Genomic DNA, 17,271 nt, shown 5'->3' with positions numbered 1-17,271 from the left:
GAAAAATCTCTTCGTTTTCTCGTACCATAAAAGAGTTCGTAATAAATTTCAACGTCCATTTGGTTCAGGAAATGATTGCTGGGGGATTTGCTAAAAAAAGAGTTATACATTCCATGGAGAGCTTAGATTCGTACTAAGTTTATTGCAGTATAAAATAGAACAATAGTTAGATTTTAATAACAAGTAATTAATAATAAAAAATTTCAATGTTTTTATTTCTCAGTCATTATTAGACCTAAGGTTTTAAGCAGTTTCGTGTCCTTCATCTTTGATTTTGTTCTACTTTTGCTAGTCTTTTATCTGTGGAATCTTCTATCTCGGGAGATGCTGATTTTTCGATCTAAGCTTCGGAGACCTTTTTCATGTCCTTTGAGACTCTGCTTTCTTATCTCTGAGATTTTCTTCTCTTTTGGCATCGAAGATTCGGAACTATATTTTGTAAATTGTTGTTACATTATTTAGTTTAACGCGATTGGCATAATCTTCGTCTCGTTTTAACTCACAGTTATACCTTTTATACTTCCACGTGTCAGTAAAATATCGCCACGCCCTTAACGCTGTTGTAACATATGTAGCAAGAAAGAACAACCCTCGTGTACACAATTTTAACGCAACACTTATTTATCTTAAAAGAGCCGTCAAAATATGTAGAACATTTCATAAAAGGTGGATTTCCTTTTTACAAGGGGTACTTACGCTGAATAAGTTCGTTGTATACAGTAGCCATTTTCACGGAGCAGATTTTCAACACCTTTTGAAGACTTGCTTTTTCCGTAAGAGATCGCATTAACGAAACACGTTTCAGCGAACCCAATTTTCTGGCGTCCGTATCATCCGCCCCCGCTTTCAGTCTCAAGAGACGGACTTTATTGTTTTACTCTGGAACAACGCTAACGTTTCGAATCGTTTTTGCGCTAATCTCGCGCCTTTCTTTCACGAGATCGCGTATCTCTTCCTATGCAATCGTTACAGCCCCCATTTAGCCCCGTTTTAATCGCTATCGTTTCGGTTTTTCATTTCACGATATCTCTGCATCTGTTTTTACCCGCGCATTTAGCTCTATATCGGCAATTGTTGTATCTAAATACAGTAAAACCGAGTAATGATCGATACTCGGAATATTGGAATGACACGAAGGGTATCGTAACAGGACTATCAAGAAGTTTTTCGCGTATCTAGAAATGGTATTTCAGAGAAAAAGGGAATTTTGTGTTTACCATTTTTTAAAGATAGTATAGATATAGAGTAGCTTAGGAATAAAGTAATATATTATTCTTATGTCAAAGAAAGTTATGTATACGTAGAACGTAGAAGAACTTTAACAAGAAGGAGTAGTTGAAAAGGGTTATTAGGAAAGTTGAATCTCTTTAATTAGTTTGTGTTTCTATATTGAAAGAAAGTATAACTTTATTTCTTCCAATCTTAGTATATGTCGTGCATATTAATTTAAGTTTCTCTGTAAGTAAACGGAATTGGTCAAGTTGCTATCAGTATTCCTTCGTTAACATCCTCGTTTTTAATTTTAATTGTAATCAGAAGAGTTTGAAACGGACTTCGCATTAGTTACTTTTCAGCCTAAAAAACAATTAGGTTTACCTATTTTCCATTTATCAATATTGTTCTTACATTTCCCACGTAAATGTCACTGGAATTTTATTTTATCCTGGAATCAACATTACTGCGTTTTACAAAAATTATCAAACATACAGATTTTATTATAACATTCGTATCATGCATTTAAAGACAGAAAAGAATAAACATATAAATCGGAAGAAAATTTGATTATCACACTATATCGATATCGATTACATTTTTAATTAATCATTTCAAATGCGAAATAAAGTAACATCGAAACATTTAATTTCAGATTGCAGTGGTTGATATTCGTCCTGTTCTGTGTGACGCGCGTCAACGCGGACTTTTTCAACGAGAAAAAAGGTAAGTGTCAGTTCATTCAACGATAATGGGCCGACTCGGGGGTTGGTGATTCAGAGATTCGAGGACCATTTGTCCCTCTCTGCCCTTCCAGACGTCGTCTACTATGACGATCCGTGGTACAAAATTCTCAGGAGGGCTCTTCACTCGTCGAGGACTTCTCAAGAATATTCAGCGGGTTTTTTACCAATCTTTCTCGCGAACTTCCAACGTTATTCGTTTTACGTGAGCAATGCTTCGTTACAAAGCTATTTGCGAACCGTCCGCAACAAGCTGAACAAAATTTCGTCGGTTTCTCTTTCAATCGCTTTACATTTTTCAGTAAGTCACTTTTCGTCTGTGTTGTTTTAATATTCATATCCTTTATTTTTACTGCAGTAGCATCTTGTTTTTATCGATCATTAATACTTATTAGGAGATTATATTTATTAGGAATTGTTAGCGATTGCCGCTTTAATTTTAGGGTCAAGTTGTTTCTTGAAATAAATATTTAAGGGACAGTTAATATAAATATAGAGAAGTAAGAGGAATTTTAATGGAAAGGACAAAGTTAAAAAGGATTGTTCTATCAACTCGAAGTAGTTCGTTTTATTTACACTTTATTTACATTTTATTACATTTATATGTATTTCATGTTGATATCAAAACTTTTTCAAATGTATGTAAAGTATGAACAGTTTGTTTGTCGTACTGATAGCTCCTCTGAATTCAGTTATAGCTCGAATTTCTTCCGTCGAATGTGGAAAGTGCAGTGATTCTTTCCGAACCCGCGGACTTCTTTCTTACTTAAGTGAGGTCGGTCACTCGTAAAAACGAATCGTCCAGCCATTCTCAATGGACCATCTCGTTGAAGTTGATGTAACATGAAGTTAGGATCTTTATTTTTGGATTTTTAAGTTACCCTGCTATTGCACGAGTAACAACGACAAATTCGATTATTTCAAATTATTTCTCCATCTATAAGATGATAATAACAAAATAATATTCTTCTATCCTATATCGTACATGAGCTTTCTTTAAATAATTCTCACTTTTTAACGTTGCAGTATAATGTGAATTAAGAACAATTTGCAATAGCAATTCTATTAAGGGAAAGTATGATAAATACAGGATTGTAACAATTTTATGGTGTTGTAAATTTTCACGAAACTATTTCATATTTCCGAGCAATTTTCCATTTTTCATGAAGTGAGGTAAAATATTAGCAGTAATGCGAAGCAAGTTTCGAAGAAGGATGGAGATTCCCAAAGAAGGATTTAATAAAAATCTTGCTTGGATCGTGATTACAAAGCCCTAATATCTTGAAATGGTTTTATGATCATCAGCATATCTTTATTTCCTCCTTTAAGAATTTCATAACCCGAAGAGTCGCTTCTCAGATTCAGCAGATATTTCATTCCGGCGAATCGTTTTTATACAGATCTTCATTTCGTTTCCGGCATTCCATATTATTCTGATCAGTCGTTATAAAATCGAGGAATCACAGTTGAATCGTTAAGAAATAATTTGTCGATTCTTTCATTTTTCGTATACTGTCATTGTATCGACGAATATATTAAAAATGAAACAAATATTCCTTTCTTCAAGATATTGAAGGAAGTTTGTAAAAAAGGACGTATCACGGTGATCTTTTCACTAAAAGTGAAAGTATCGGATTATTATACGAGTATTTCTTCAACAATAAATAAATAAATAAAAATATGTATAGTATAATATATATATATGTATATATATGAACTTTTAGTAGATTTTTAACAAGTTTTTTAAATAATTAAAGAAACCTACATGTTATATTAATGTTTGAAGAAATATTCTGAAAATAGTTTATGGTTGAAATACCATATTTTTTCTTAACCAAAATAGATTTAGTTTTTTAACTTGTCGTTAACATTTATTAAATTTCCAAGTAGCTAATTATAAAATTTGAATACGTAACGATAATTCAACGATAATTTAAGATTATGAACGATTCGCATTCATACTTTAATTTCCCAAGCGATTTTGCGGCGATGCATAGACACGATTCTAAGGAACTGTCTCGAAGACAATCCGAAGTCGATAATCCACGAACGCAAGAAGCATCGCGTTATCCGGAAGCTCGAAAGACTCAGCCGCTCGGTGAGTTTCCGGTTCTCTTATCAGGGGCGGATGCAAAGAGGGTAGGTCGGCTGTGTCGGTGGTGTTATAGTATAGGAAGCAGGGTGAAAAGGGACGAATAGCTCCCGCAGGATGCGAGATAACTCTCATCCCCATAGCCTCATTTGTATCCGCCTCTCTTCTTCCACCTTCCATGGTGAACGGTTGCTTTTTGCATCACTGCCTCGTCAATATTTAACGACGCGTCATTGGTCAGACCCAATTGCCACTCAGTTTCATTTTTCTTCCCCACTGTTTTAAAACGATAATTGAGAATATTTAATTATAACGACTAATTTTTTACAATTATTGTAGAACTTCGGATAAAATTTAGGGATTTATCAAAGAAGTATAGACTTAATTAAAAATATCATAAATTACAGTAATAGAATAGAAATACTATTATTAGAACGAATGATATTAGTTTATCTTTTAAGCTAAATTGAAACGTAAGGGATAATAGCCTAAAAGATTACGCCAATTATATTGAAAAATTCTTTTTTTTAATGATAGCGCTGATATTTTAAAATATTGATTAACGTAAATGTAGATATTCTTTTATAATAAAAGATAGTTTCACTAATAGTACACAATAGGATCGTGAATAATTCCCTTTTCTTTGTTTTTTCTTTTAGAGAGGACACAGATAATTGTTTAGTTTTTATTTTCAATACATTTTTTCGATAAGCTGGAAACTAATTCCACGTGCAATTGCATTGGTCGTCGCAACGAAAAGAAAGAAACGATCCGAGAATTCATTGTGGTTCATTCATCTTTCCATGAAATTGTTCTTGCAACAAGATAATGAATATACTTGGATGCGTTTCAGGAACCGTGCAAATAGAAATTTACTGCTATTGGTTTAATTATCTTTCCAGCGTACATTTCAGCGAAACAGTAGAATATGGACACGAAATAGATAAATTACTGGAGGAGCATCGTCCACGTTGATTTATCGCTGTGAGAGTTTGACCGATTGAAATTAAATTCAGTGGCATTCTATATCCTCAAAGATAGTCAATATTCCTTTTGATGATAGACAGCAAGTTAGACTAAAGTTAATCGTTGAAAATATTTGTTCTATCCATTACGTCTAATCTTTTCTAAGAATAAAACAAAATACATATATGCTACTTTATTTGGTGCAATTGTACATAATATTTTTTCTTACACATGTTCAAATTTTAAATTTTACCGAATTGTTACCGAAAAATGGTGTGAAATTTAGTGACACGGTAGTAAAAAAATATGAAACATGGTTCTCCGTTGTCTGGCAGACAAAGCGTTCAAAACTGTTTTATTGTCGGTCTGTTTACCTTAGGAAACAGCGAGGAGAATTGCTTCCTGAGAATGTCGCGAATAAGGAACTGAAATATTACAAATTTGCATCGAAAATGTTTTAGTTTACACGACCAGCTCGACAGTTGTTCCGATCGTAAAGAAAATCCTTACTTCTTCTTCTCCGGCACGCTCTCCACATTACATTTTCGATTCGATTTCTCGATTACATTTTCATACTCAAGAGAAATAATGCATTAAAAAGACAATGATGACTCGAAGTATAAATATCTCTTAATCGAAAAGGATATATCTGCCATTTCATTAAATTATTAAATTGGTCTCGCATGTAAAACATTCTTTTTGCTACAAGATTTGATAATGACGAATATCGTTCATAAATATCTCATTTCAGTTGTATTGTTAAAAACGTGGAGCTGATAATATTTATTAGTATTTTTGAGATGAATAAACTATATGTATGTTCAGGCTCAGTTTCAATATTACGAAATGTTTATAATTCCCTTCACAAATAACGTGTAAATTTGTTATATTACTTATCTTTTTATAGAAGAATTTCTGAATATTATAAATTATTAGGATATCAAATTCATAGAAGTGTAATCACATAAGAGTAATGATGAGCTTAAGAATTCCATCTTACATCGCTATACTTTTATCAAAAAAGTTATTTGAACTCTAGAACTCTTCAATTAAAAAGTTTTCAAATTTGTAAAACAGAACTTAGATATTCAACAGGCAAATAGGAAAAAAATATCGAGCTGAACATTATGGGGAATAGCGGAACACGCCAGATACCGTAGCGGTTACGATTGATAGCGTAATTCTTTAGAAATAAATGAGACGTCGCGGTCGGTTGGATTAAAATTTATGAGCAGAAGCAAGGTCAGTTAAAAATCGGAGACGAACTAACAGTGACAGTTTCTTTCCAGTGATGAGGGGAAATTACGTGGGAATGCGCTAAAATAATGTTCTTACAACTAATATTCTTTCCAGTTATGCTCATAGAAGGTTACATTTAACGAATCTTCTAATAATTTTCGTCTGACGATATGATCAATATGCATATTAAGACCACACGCAGTGACTACATTTAACATTATTATCTTTTATTATGAAATATTGTAGATTCACGTTCAGTAACGTCTCACGCACATTAATATCCGAAAGTGCTTTCCGAACCAAATTCCTCTGGAAAATTGCATCACTATAAATATCCATTACCCTACGTTACTTTGAGCGACCACTGAAGCATCTTTTTAAAAGCTGTCCCACAACTTACGGAAGTTTATTCGGCGCGACTTTTTCAGGTCAGCTACCTTCGCGTTGAGTAATACTTAATCTCGTAGCACGTTATTTCCGGATTCACGACAGATGATGAATCTACTTTAACAAATAAGAACGTTCCGAGGTTCACGTTACACGATCACTTTGGTATTTTCGTATCTGTCACTGAAAAGTAGAGCGTTCATTAATTTGAAGCTTGTTCGCTAACAAATTTTAGCGAGCGAAGCGCGAAATGAAAGGGGTCGGCTGGAACAGAAAGGAAGAGGTTGCGCAAAGGATTGGCCCGATGAAACGTTTTACGACACGATGTGCCTCGAATTTCGTTGTTTTTTCTTTGGTGTGTGCCGGATGTGGGCGTCGATCGAATCTCGCATACTTCGTAATCGCAATGGGGTCCAATAATTCGGCATGACTCATCGATCAGTCACGGCTTAAGCTGAATTTACATGCGGCGTGTGTCGGCTAATCGATTCCACTCGTGGATTCCTGTTGCATTTTAATGGCCGTGAGAGCGGTGACGTACTAAGAATTTCGTGTCGAATTGACCTGCTTTTTGCTGGATAATCGATTCCCGGAAATTGGAAATGTAAGTGTGATTGTTTCCATCGACTTTTTCGGTCGATCGAACAGGTAAGTTTGAGTGGGTGATTTATAAAAATTGATGTTTTTTGACAAACATGTTTTGACGTACGTTAGAGAGGATAGTTTAAGGAACGTTTAGTTTTTAGAAGTGAACATTTCAGAGTATCGGAAGTGTCATGATGATTAATTTCTGATAAAAATTATTGTGGCCAGATAAATAAAATATGTGGATGTTAATGGAAATCGTTTCTTCCTTTAAATAAATTAGTAGTAGATTAAATAAATTAATTTTTAATATTTTAGTGTCGAAGTCGAATACGAATGTACATAAATATATAAATATTAAGTATTTCTTGGCACTTGCCTTTGCAGTTCATTTAAATTATTCAGCAAGTTTGGACAACAGATTTGTGTTGAAAAATGAATGTGTTTTGATAAAGTTGAACAGAATTTATGTTTTATATTCAACGAAAATGATTGACTTACAATGTTTGTATCGAAGGTCTATTGCTAATTATAACTCTCGGTTTATTGTTCAGATTGTAAGCATGACTTCATATTTGGGCGTGATTTTAAAGTAACTGGAACAACTCGGACAATCTCTGTCATCCCCTGATAGAATTATTTTTACGATTCTGAATCATGATGACGAAGCACGCGTGTCATCCGTAAAACATAGTCATGGCATAAATACTTCAATCAAGGTAAATGCAATTCGTCACTGGGGAGAATAAAATAGAATTATGACAACTTCTTTCCAGTTACGATTACCATATCCATTTGTTACTTGTAATAGCTTATATCTGAAGTGTAAAAGTATATTGACAGCAGAATGGATAAATTAATCTAGATGACTCCATCATTATGAGTACAAGAACGATATGCATATAGACACAACTCCATTCAAAATGAAATATTAAATGAAATATTATATTTAATATTCTGAACAGCAACTTACAGAATTTACTAATCGTAAGACATAATCAATAACCCGATTAATTCTGTTTTATGGAATCACTTGAATAATTATATATCGGCTTATTTCATTAAGTACAGTTTACATTTCTAACGACATACTATTATCGCAATAATATTTGATCGATATACAAAGATAAAAATTATACAAATTATAAAAACCGCGTGTAAGTATGAAAATACTTTTTCCTATCGAATATAAACTGCTCCATCATTTACAACGAAATAAAAATTCTCGTGGAGTTATTCCAAATATTTCGATCACGAGAACTCGAAAAATCAAGAAAAATGCAAAATTTGAGGAAGAAAAAGAATATGTCAAAAAAGGACAACAGCTAATCTATCACAGGTAGTCAGCAAGTGATAGAAGCTGTGTGAAATATCATAGTTTGTTCGCAAGATAGCCTCGGGGATATGAATCGGGGAGCAGCAGACTGATAAACCGCAGGATTATACACATGTTAGAGACAAGGGGGTTGATGTTGTACGTGGAACAAGTAGGCGATATATTACAAGCTGGGTTAACCATACGTAGTGAAAGTTGCGGGGATTGTCGGGAAGAGGAGAAAGGGTGAGAACAAGCTTCCAGACATTTTATACTTTCCCGGCACGTTTCGTGCCCAATATATCTCGCCTCGGTCACAGACATGTCTGTAACACGTTTCCGTAATCATTTTCTATGATTTCTCTACATATAATTTCCTTCTGTTTCTAAACAGAGATTTTCTTGCGCGTGTATAAACTACATGATAGTTTACATTTTTTAGACATCGTAATCCATTAATAATTTCTAAGATATATCCTCGTGCGATTTTTACAATATTCGTAATTTTGTAAGAAAAATTATTTTTGACTATTCTGAGTTTTTTTTAAATAAGAAGTTGATGGGACTTTTTATTAAAATTTAAATACACCGCTGAAGCAAAGAACTAGTCAAGCATTTAAACGATTTTATATAATTTTTCACATTCTTTTCTTATCTGTGAAAAAAAAACAAATTAATCATCCTACGCAACAATATATTCTTATAGAAATTTTAGCAGATAGAATAATGATCAACTAAAAAGTTAATTTTCGTAACTGATCGCGAGTAATATGAATTTGTGAACGTAATTATTCCTTTGCTTCTTCACTTTGAAGATATATGCATATGTATATGTATACGCCAATCGTATCAGAACCAGTTCGAAAATGTCAATCAATTAGCGCGCAGCAGCCACTATAACAAGTTGGACAGATAGTAATTACACTGTGTAACACCTTAATGTAATTAACCCTGCCCAATTGCATATCTTCTACACTAGTCAGACAAGATTAATCTGTCATATGACATGCAGATTATTGCAATCTATGCAACAGATGCGCTCCGAGTAAATTTCGTGCGATGATAAGAATAACATTGATTTCGTTAATTTGATGTCCAGGAAATGTAGGCATTTTAAGGAGTTCGAATTAGGCTAGAAATAGACTGAAATAAATAATAGGAAAATAAAGTATAACGAAAGTATCTTTAGATGATAATGAAAATTAAACAATACCAGGCAAAAATTCAAGAGTGATAATTTTCTAATCAAATTATATATATTGTTTTTTTACGAACAGTGATCTCCTCATATTTCAGATAAATTCCAATGCGAATAAAATCATAGAGAACAGGTACCGGTCAAAGGACGAAACAAATCTGTACTCAGATTCCATCTCTTTAGTTTTATTCATAAAGATACAAATTTTCATAAATATCTGCTGTCTAATAATCGAGTTCTATTCGATCGTATTTTTATGGACCTCGGTTCAAGGGATTCCATCGCTGCAAATAAGAAAAAATAGCGTGGAAAGGGATGATTGTCGGGAGAAAAGCGATTTCGTTTTTAGGTGAGCGTGCTCGTAAAACAGTCGTGGATACTCGCGATATTTCTTGCACAAAATGAAACACACACACACACACACGTAAATATATATTGTTCGTTCTTTTTTCTCCTATCATTTTCTTCACGCGTATATCCATTTCCTGGCCCGTTTTGTCGTTGCCACAACCATTTTCGTCGATGTCCGTCAATCGAGCACGGACCAACCGTTATTTTCCCTCGCAAGTTCTTCTTTTCTACCGTTTCAAGAATTTTCGTGGCCATTTCTCGTTTTATTTGGCATTTAAAAGTTTGTGGTCGGCGAAAGCAGCTTGATAAAAGTACGTGATACAGGAGCGTTGGTTTGTCCAAGACAATTCAGCTTCGAGTTTCTTTTTTGTCTATACGAAGTTCTTTAAGAAAGAAATCGAAGGATTTATTATAATTTATTTTAAAAATATAGATTTGTAATAAATTTTTTATAAATAAATTTTCAGCCTTTAATTGCTACCGTTGATTAAACAAATCCCGATAAAATTTATATTTTACAAACAATTTTGCAAGAAAAATTTTACAAAATAAAGAGGAAGAAATTTGAAGGGATACATTAATTTTGTAGTAATATTAGTTAAACTTTCTTTTTACTTTCCTTCTTCCATAAATTAAGTTAATTGATTTTCAATAAAATACCAACTGGAGCATCTCTACAACTTGATTTATTCGTAGTTGTATTGTAGTTATTTGAGCTCGGTCCGTGGTGTTTCGGGATTCACCCAACTAAGTTCTCCACACGTCCCCCAAAATCATTGTTGCTCACTCCGCTAGTACGCACTAAGGCGTTAGAGTACTAATGTACTAGTGCCGAAAACAGTGGTCCATATGCACTAGAATTAGAGTACTAGAATCCTTGTACGCGAGTAAAACATTGATAATACATGTGTCGTTGAACCTGCAAAGTAGTCGCCAGTGACTTCACAGTCGATGCGACTGCAAATAAAGAATAGAACAAACAAACTAATTGGAAATTTCACAGAGCATAATTCAATATTTTAAATTTACGATTTAAAAAATACCGGGCGTGAAAATAGCCATGTAAATATATTCCACGTATAAAGTGCGCTTTAATCTTCGTTATTATTCGCATTTAAGTAATATCACACGAACCCCTGTGGCCACATATACTGGCCTTGGCTTCTCGCGAGGAAAAATTAATAAATAGTGGAATCTCAGCCGGTGAAATCGGATTAAGGCTCGAGAACGAAAATTCGACCAAGTCGTGTGAAAGCAACAAAGCAGCAAAGCGATATTAAGAAGAGAGAGAAGTGTGCGAAACGGGGGAAAGCAACTTTATGCTTGAGCTTCGGCATTTAAAAGCATTCCGCGTTGAAAAGCTGCCGCCTGAGCTAACTTTATGGGAGTTTCTTGCGTGCCATGAACAGAGAAAAAGAGTCGTATTATAGGAGATCGGTAAGAGAGGATGGAAATTGAAAAATCATAGATTCAGGTGGACTTTGTTCGGCTGCTATTATTATTCTTAATTTGGAACGTCATTCGACTGATAATAACATATTTTTTATATTTATTTTATATATTATATATATAATATATTTATATATTATTATTACTATTTATATATTATATATAATATATATTTATATATTTTTTATATATTTTGTACATATGGAAAAGGTGGAAGGAAGCCAAGGGTAAAAGTGAGGGAAAGAGAATGACAAAACCGTCTGTTCAAAATTAATTATCTTTATTAAAAATAAATTATAATGAATGAATGATAATAAATTAACGATAAGTAACAATTAGAAAAAATTAACGATGATAAATTATAATACTAATGAAATCATAATAGTGGGCATTAATTAAATTTTTATTAATTTTGTACATTCGATTAAGAACTTAATTTCTGAACAGATATTAGATTTAGATAGTATGTATGTAGTTTTAACTGTGATATAAGTTTCCTTTATTTCCATCCACACTTCCAGTTGGGTAAATTGATGTTACTGAAATGTGCAATTTAATACATTTGTGTGTATATTGCAACTATAAGTGACTATGAAGTCTGAAAGCACAACGTATATACTTGTTGTGTGCAATCATAACATTCCAAGTTTCTGTGTACCTATTTAATTTTGATGTAAGCTTCAATTCAAGTTTATGTTCGATAATGTGTTTCGTACAAAGAGCGGTATATAAAAGGTTAATAAAAGGACAGAGTCGCATAACCAAGTCCCTTGAATGAAAATCGAAACTCATTTCCTACTGATCCTTATTAGTTTATCAATACAATTAATTTCATTTCATGGACAATATAGATTTATCTATGTATAATATTTCTCTTAACAGCTCATTGGAGTGTCTATTTAAAATACGCTACAAATGTAAAAGATTTAACGAATAACTTAATCACATGACACATTGGAAACTATAACTATTTAGCAAACTAATTCAACTTACTGTCACCTCCAAACTCCAATGTTTAATTCAGTTCAAAAACAAACTTCCCAAACTCACTATCAACGATTCGACGTAACACTCAGTCGACAAAGAAGCAGTTAATCTTTCAGAATCCCACTCTTTTCTTCGATATGACGAGCAGCATGCGTCATAAATCGTGTATCACATATATTATGCGCCCCTCAGCCTCGTATCCCCTAAACGCACAATATCACGACATGGAGTGATCATAAAAGCTCTTTGAGCTGTCGAATGCGTGAAATAAGCGACGAAAGGCGCGTAGCCGTGGAATAAGTCGACTTTATTAGAATTTGTCGGCACACCCGGAAGTAACGGATGCGGATGAGAAGAAGCGAACGAATAGAGGAAGGCGGAAATTCGCGAAGGCTGGGACGAGAGGAGAGCTTTCTCTCACCTGCGGAACGGAAGTGGCGAGTGGCTGGTAACGAATGGTCGTTACTCTCATGCCGGAACAAAAGCCTCGTAAACAAAACACTACCGCCGGTCTACTACATGCCTCGTGGCTGCACCTTTGCTAGTTCCACGCGTCTCCTCTACACTTTCGCCCTTCCCTCGCCCTCGTGCTCCACATTCGAAACCACCGACGCTCTTCGTTCGATCAACGTACACTGGGTTTCATGAACTCCGAATGTTTTACGTTACAGACAATTTCGTGGTTTCATCTTTTGAGGCACCTTCTTCGAAGTGGAATTTGGATAATGGTAATTTTAGGAGGGTTACTTTTTATTCGAAGGATTTTGTAGTTACATTGTTAACTTTTAGGTTTTCTTTTTCAAGCTGTTGCATTTCTGTATTACATGCATAGAGAACTTAAATAACGAGGATTATACGTTGAACAATTTAGCCCTGTAATTGTAGCTAGTAGTACGAGCTCGCTCGTCTTTAGTCAAGGAATTAGAGTGTCGTGGAAACTATTAGGATAATTCTTGCAGAGGCTGTACGCGCGTTTCTCACGAGATTTGTCGGAGAATCGAGGATGCAGTGTCGATGTTTTTACGTGGGAGTACACGTACTCTGCATCAGGTGTCCCGGAAAACACGGCATTTGCATGCCTGACCTTCTTCTCGCCTCACCGGATCCTTTTCTACCTTTCTTTTTCACCTTTCATCTGCTTCTTTCTCTTCTCAACATTCCATCCTTCATTCTCTGTGTAGTCCTTCTTAATTTTGTACACCTTGCTTCGTTCCGTCACGTAATTACAATTAACCTAATGAACAATCCGTTAAACGCATTTTATGTTTTCTAAAAAAAGTGTTATTTCGTTGGTGTAATGCATTTTATTGATCAAATAACAAAATAAATAAGATAAAATATATACCGTTTTATTTGTAGAAAATACTGAAGTACGCAGTATGAAAAAGTAAAGACGAATGAAAGATAAAATAGTTGAGAGCAAAGATATCGAAGATACAGGTTGCTCGAGTGAAATTGATAATTTATTTTTCACCGTGACAGTCGTGAATTTAGTAGGCCGCTTACTTTTTGAGGATCGCTTTAAGAACCTTTGTTACCATTGAAACTCGATATATTTAGATTTCGTCAAGTGTGAGGCACCGTGCAAGTCGTATGCAATCGTAACTTTGGAATGCAGGCCAGAAGTGAGACCATAAATTCGCATCTTTATTGCTTGTATTTCCTGTTCTGTCATGTAAAAGAAACGAAACTGATACCATCGTTATTTATTAATTTTCGTTGAAATCAAAGGTAGGCCCGTAGCTTTGATACGTTCTTGCCTTTCCTCCTTCGTTCGTCCATTTCATCCTTTTTTCCTTCTGTTCGATTTTGTTCTCAAAATCAAACGAAACTGGTTCGTTTATTTTAATGTCGCACCGTTCTCCTCAGAAGAGCGATATGAATTTATCAAACACGTTCCCGCAATAAAAATGTAGTTTAGTCTAATCTTATTTTACAGGTTTAGTTTTGTTTCGTAAAGCAAACATTCAGAGTTAAACTATAACTAATTTAGTTAACGATACAAATCTTCTTTTAGTATTTTTTTTTTTATTTATCATATAATATATTCTATTCTCTTAATATTTTTTTTCTCTTTAAATGTACATCATTTCTCATTACAGATGCACGATCAGTATTCATATCAAAATTCATATTGATATGAGCAACTACATGAAAGGCTTGTACCGCACAGTGTCGTTCCATTTATTTCACAAAAAGTAAATTCGAAAATGTTTTTCCATCGCCGTAAAAGTACACCTTTATCCCCCGATTCATTTTAGTAATTGCTTATATTCGCGGTGAAATACCTTTTAAGCTTTCCACGCCTCCCATAGGACAAACTTTGAACCCTCGTTCCCAGCGATATTATTGATGCAAATTGTTGTCAGCCAGCAGAGACGATACAAAGGAACGTCTCGAATCACGCCTAGTATTTCTTTCTGGATTTATTGTTTGCAAAGGAACTGTCCACAATGTTATTTATTCATGTAGATACTTTACGCAACCTCTTCTGATTCTTGTGAAATTCTTTTTTCCGTCTTTTATGCTTCACGTTGATTATTCCATAACTTTTTTTATTGTTCTCTGTAACTAGAAGTAGAGAAACATGTGAATTTCTTTATTGTATATTAAGGTGCCGTAGTTAGAGAAAATGTAATTTTTCGGATTACCACGCAATACGTTCTTTTTTTTATTTAAACACTGATTAATTCGCAATGGTTCTTTGGATTTAGCGAGTTGAAAATAATACCGATTTAAGTCTGAGATTATAAAACCTTTCACGATCCGAGTAATTCGATTATTTTTACGGGGATTGCTACGTAGTGATTACTTTTAATTCGAATTTCCGGTGTATAATTTTATCTTCCGCCTGGATACCTTCGCACTTTTTCATTTCAGTGCTCATAAAGGATTCAGGGAATTACTTTTAATTGAAATGATTTATTACCGGTAAATCTGAAGCTTAAAAATTGTTTACTAATAACACCGCAATTTATTAAATACATTTATCGAAGATTAAGTTTCATACACTACAACTTTTTATCTGAAATAAATAAATTAAAAATAGGTAAGAAACGAAAGTTCACCTATAAACTTTGTCCGAATTAATCAACTTACTCAAATATTTATAATACTACTAAATAATTACTACTAAAAATGATATAATATGTAATATACCTAAACCTAATTATTCAATATCAAAATTCCACAATAAATGCAACGGTGTGCAAATACTTTTTCACGTATAGTATAAGTCGCGTGAATGTACCTTAAGGAAAGTATGTGTTTAAAGAGAAAACTGTGTGTTATGCGTGAAAGGTGATGTTTTAACCGTAACTAAGAACACGTAGATAAAACAAATAACGAGTTATCTATATATTTAGGAATTCGTTTTAAAAGATACGAGAAAATGAGAATTGTTTGAGTAAGGTCAAACGTCGATTGTCTACTCCCTACTTCGACTTTTAACAAGGTGGACGCATGTTATACGATTATTGGAGGGCACGCGTTGCCCTATAGCATCCAGAAACCGAACACGTGTGGTCCGTTTACGGGGCAGACAACCGTGGAAGGGACGAGTTTCGAGAAGTTCATTTTGCTTGAAATGTATCTGCTTGGTCAGCACCATAAACCTGATCCGCAGCTTATCTGGAGCCTCTAGGGTGGCCACCTGTCCGCTTTTATTCGACGTTCGTTTCATTGGTCGGACCACAGATGTCGAGATGGACACTTCTTTCCGCGGAATGTCTCCACATTTTGATCGGGACATAACGATGATCGACAACCGTCTTGGAGAAATCGATGGGTATCTACGGTGTAACACAAGATTTCTTCTCCAACAAATTTTTTTTATCTTCCAACTTCCATTTTTACGAGATAAATATGTACCTTTATTGTGGGAAATTTTACGTATGCGTATTTAAACTGATCGAACGCAAGTTTATCGACATATTGATCGTTCTAAAACGTAGCGATGGAAGCATTAATAATAGTGGAATTTGACATGAAAATGTTAATATTGATATGAATTAATGTGTAGCTAGATTGAAATTAATTACAAGGTTAATAAACTTTAGATCTACCTTTATATTCATGATGCGTAAAATATGTCGTACGAAATATTTCGTAAATATTTATAGGAATTGTTGGAGATAAATAACGTATCAATTTCTTACTCCCTATATTAATAGATAATAAATTTCACCTACCTTTTACACCGGCTCGTGGAATTTGAAAGGAGCGAGTATGAAATTAACATTTAGTTACAAACTTTATAGCGTGTAATTACTTAATTTCAGAAGAAATATTCAAAAGGGAAGGCTACTTTAAGACTATGAAATTAGATACCATAATTTATTATCAATTTCATTAGTGTTTTATTTAGTAACGTTACGTGGAATAGTTATTTATTATTTTTCGCTGCGCCATCCAAAGCAGCTTTCGTTCTTTCCACTCTATTTTAGCTGTTGCATATTGCACGCTTGTCGTTCCTATCTCAAAAATATGTAAACGTCTTTCTTCGCTCGTGATGAACATTTCTCCAATCTTTTGTTTCTTGTTGGCTGCCACAGAAACAGGTTTCTCGAACGCGAATCGAGGAATACAGGTAAAGAGCGTGAAAAGGGGAACGATGAAAAAGGAGAACATTTCAATCAAATGAAATTATATGTTGAATAGACGTTCTGTAAACGTTATTACTTTCGAGTTCGGTAATGAATTACAAGATTTTTAATTTTCATACAAATCTGTAACAATTTCATCGCTG

General features: G+C 34.0%; 1 protein-coding gene across 7 annotated transcripts in view; it reads left to right on the top strand.

The window, feature by feature from the left end:
* Nucleotides 1-17,271, top strand: part of LOC100748868 (collagen alpha-1(XVIII) chain) — a 348,873-nt gene that overhangs the window by 19,776 nt on the left and 311,826 nt on the right. For all 7 annotated transcript variants that reach the window (XM_033321578.1, XM_033321575.1, XM_012387843.3 and 4 more), the window contains one exon: nucleotides 1,868-1,938. In XM_033321578.1, coding sequence (XP_033177469.1) covers nucleotides 1,868-1,938 — 71 coding nt within the window. The remainder of the gene's footprint in view (nucleotides 1-1,867; nucleotides 1,939-17,271) is intronic.

This window comes from Bombus impatiens, unplaced genomic scaffold (assembly GCF_000188095.3).
Source record: "Bombus impatiens unplaced genomic scaffold, BIMP_2.2 scf_0033, whole genome shotgun sequence".
Classification (NCBI taxonomy): Eukaryota; Metazoa; Arthropoda; class Insecta; order Hymenoptera; family Apidae; genus Bombus; species Bombus impatiens.
Note: the sequence above shows the minus strand (reverse complement) of the source record. Positions and strands in the feature narration are given on the sequence as shown.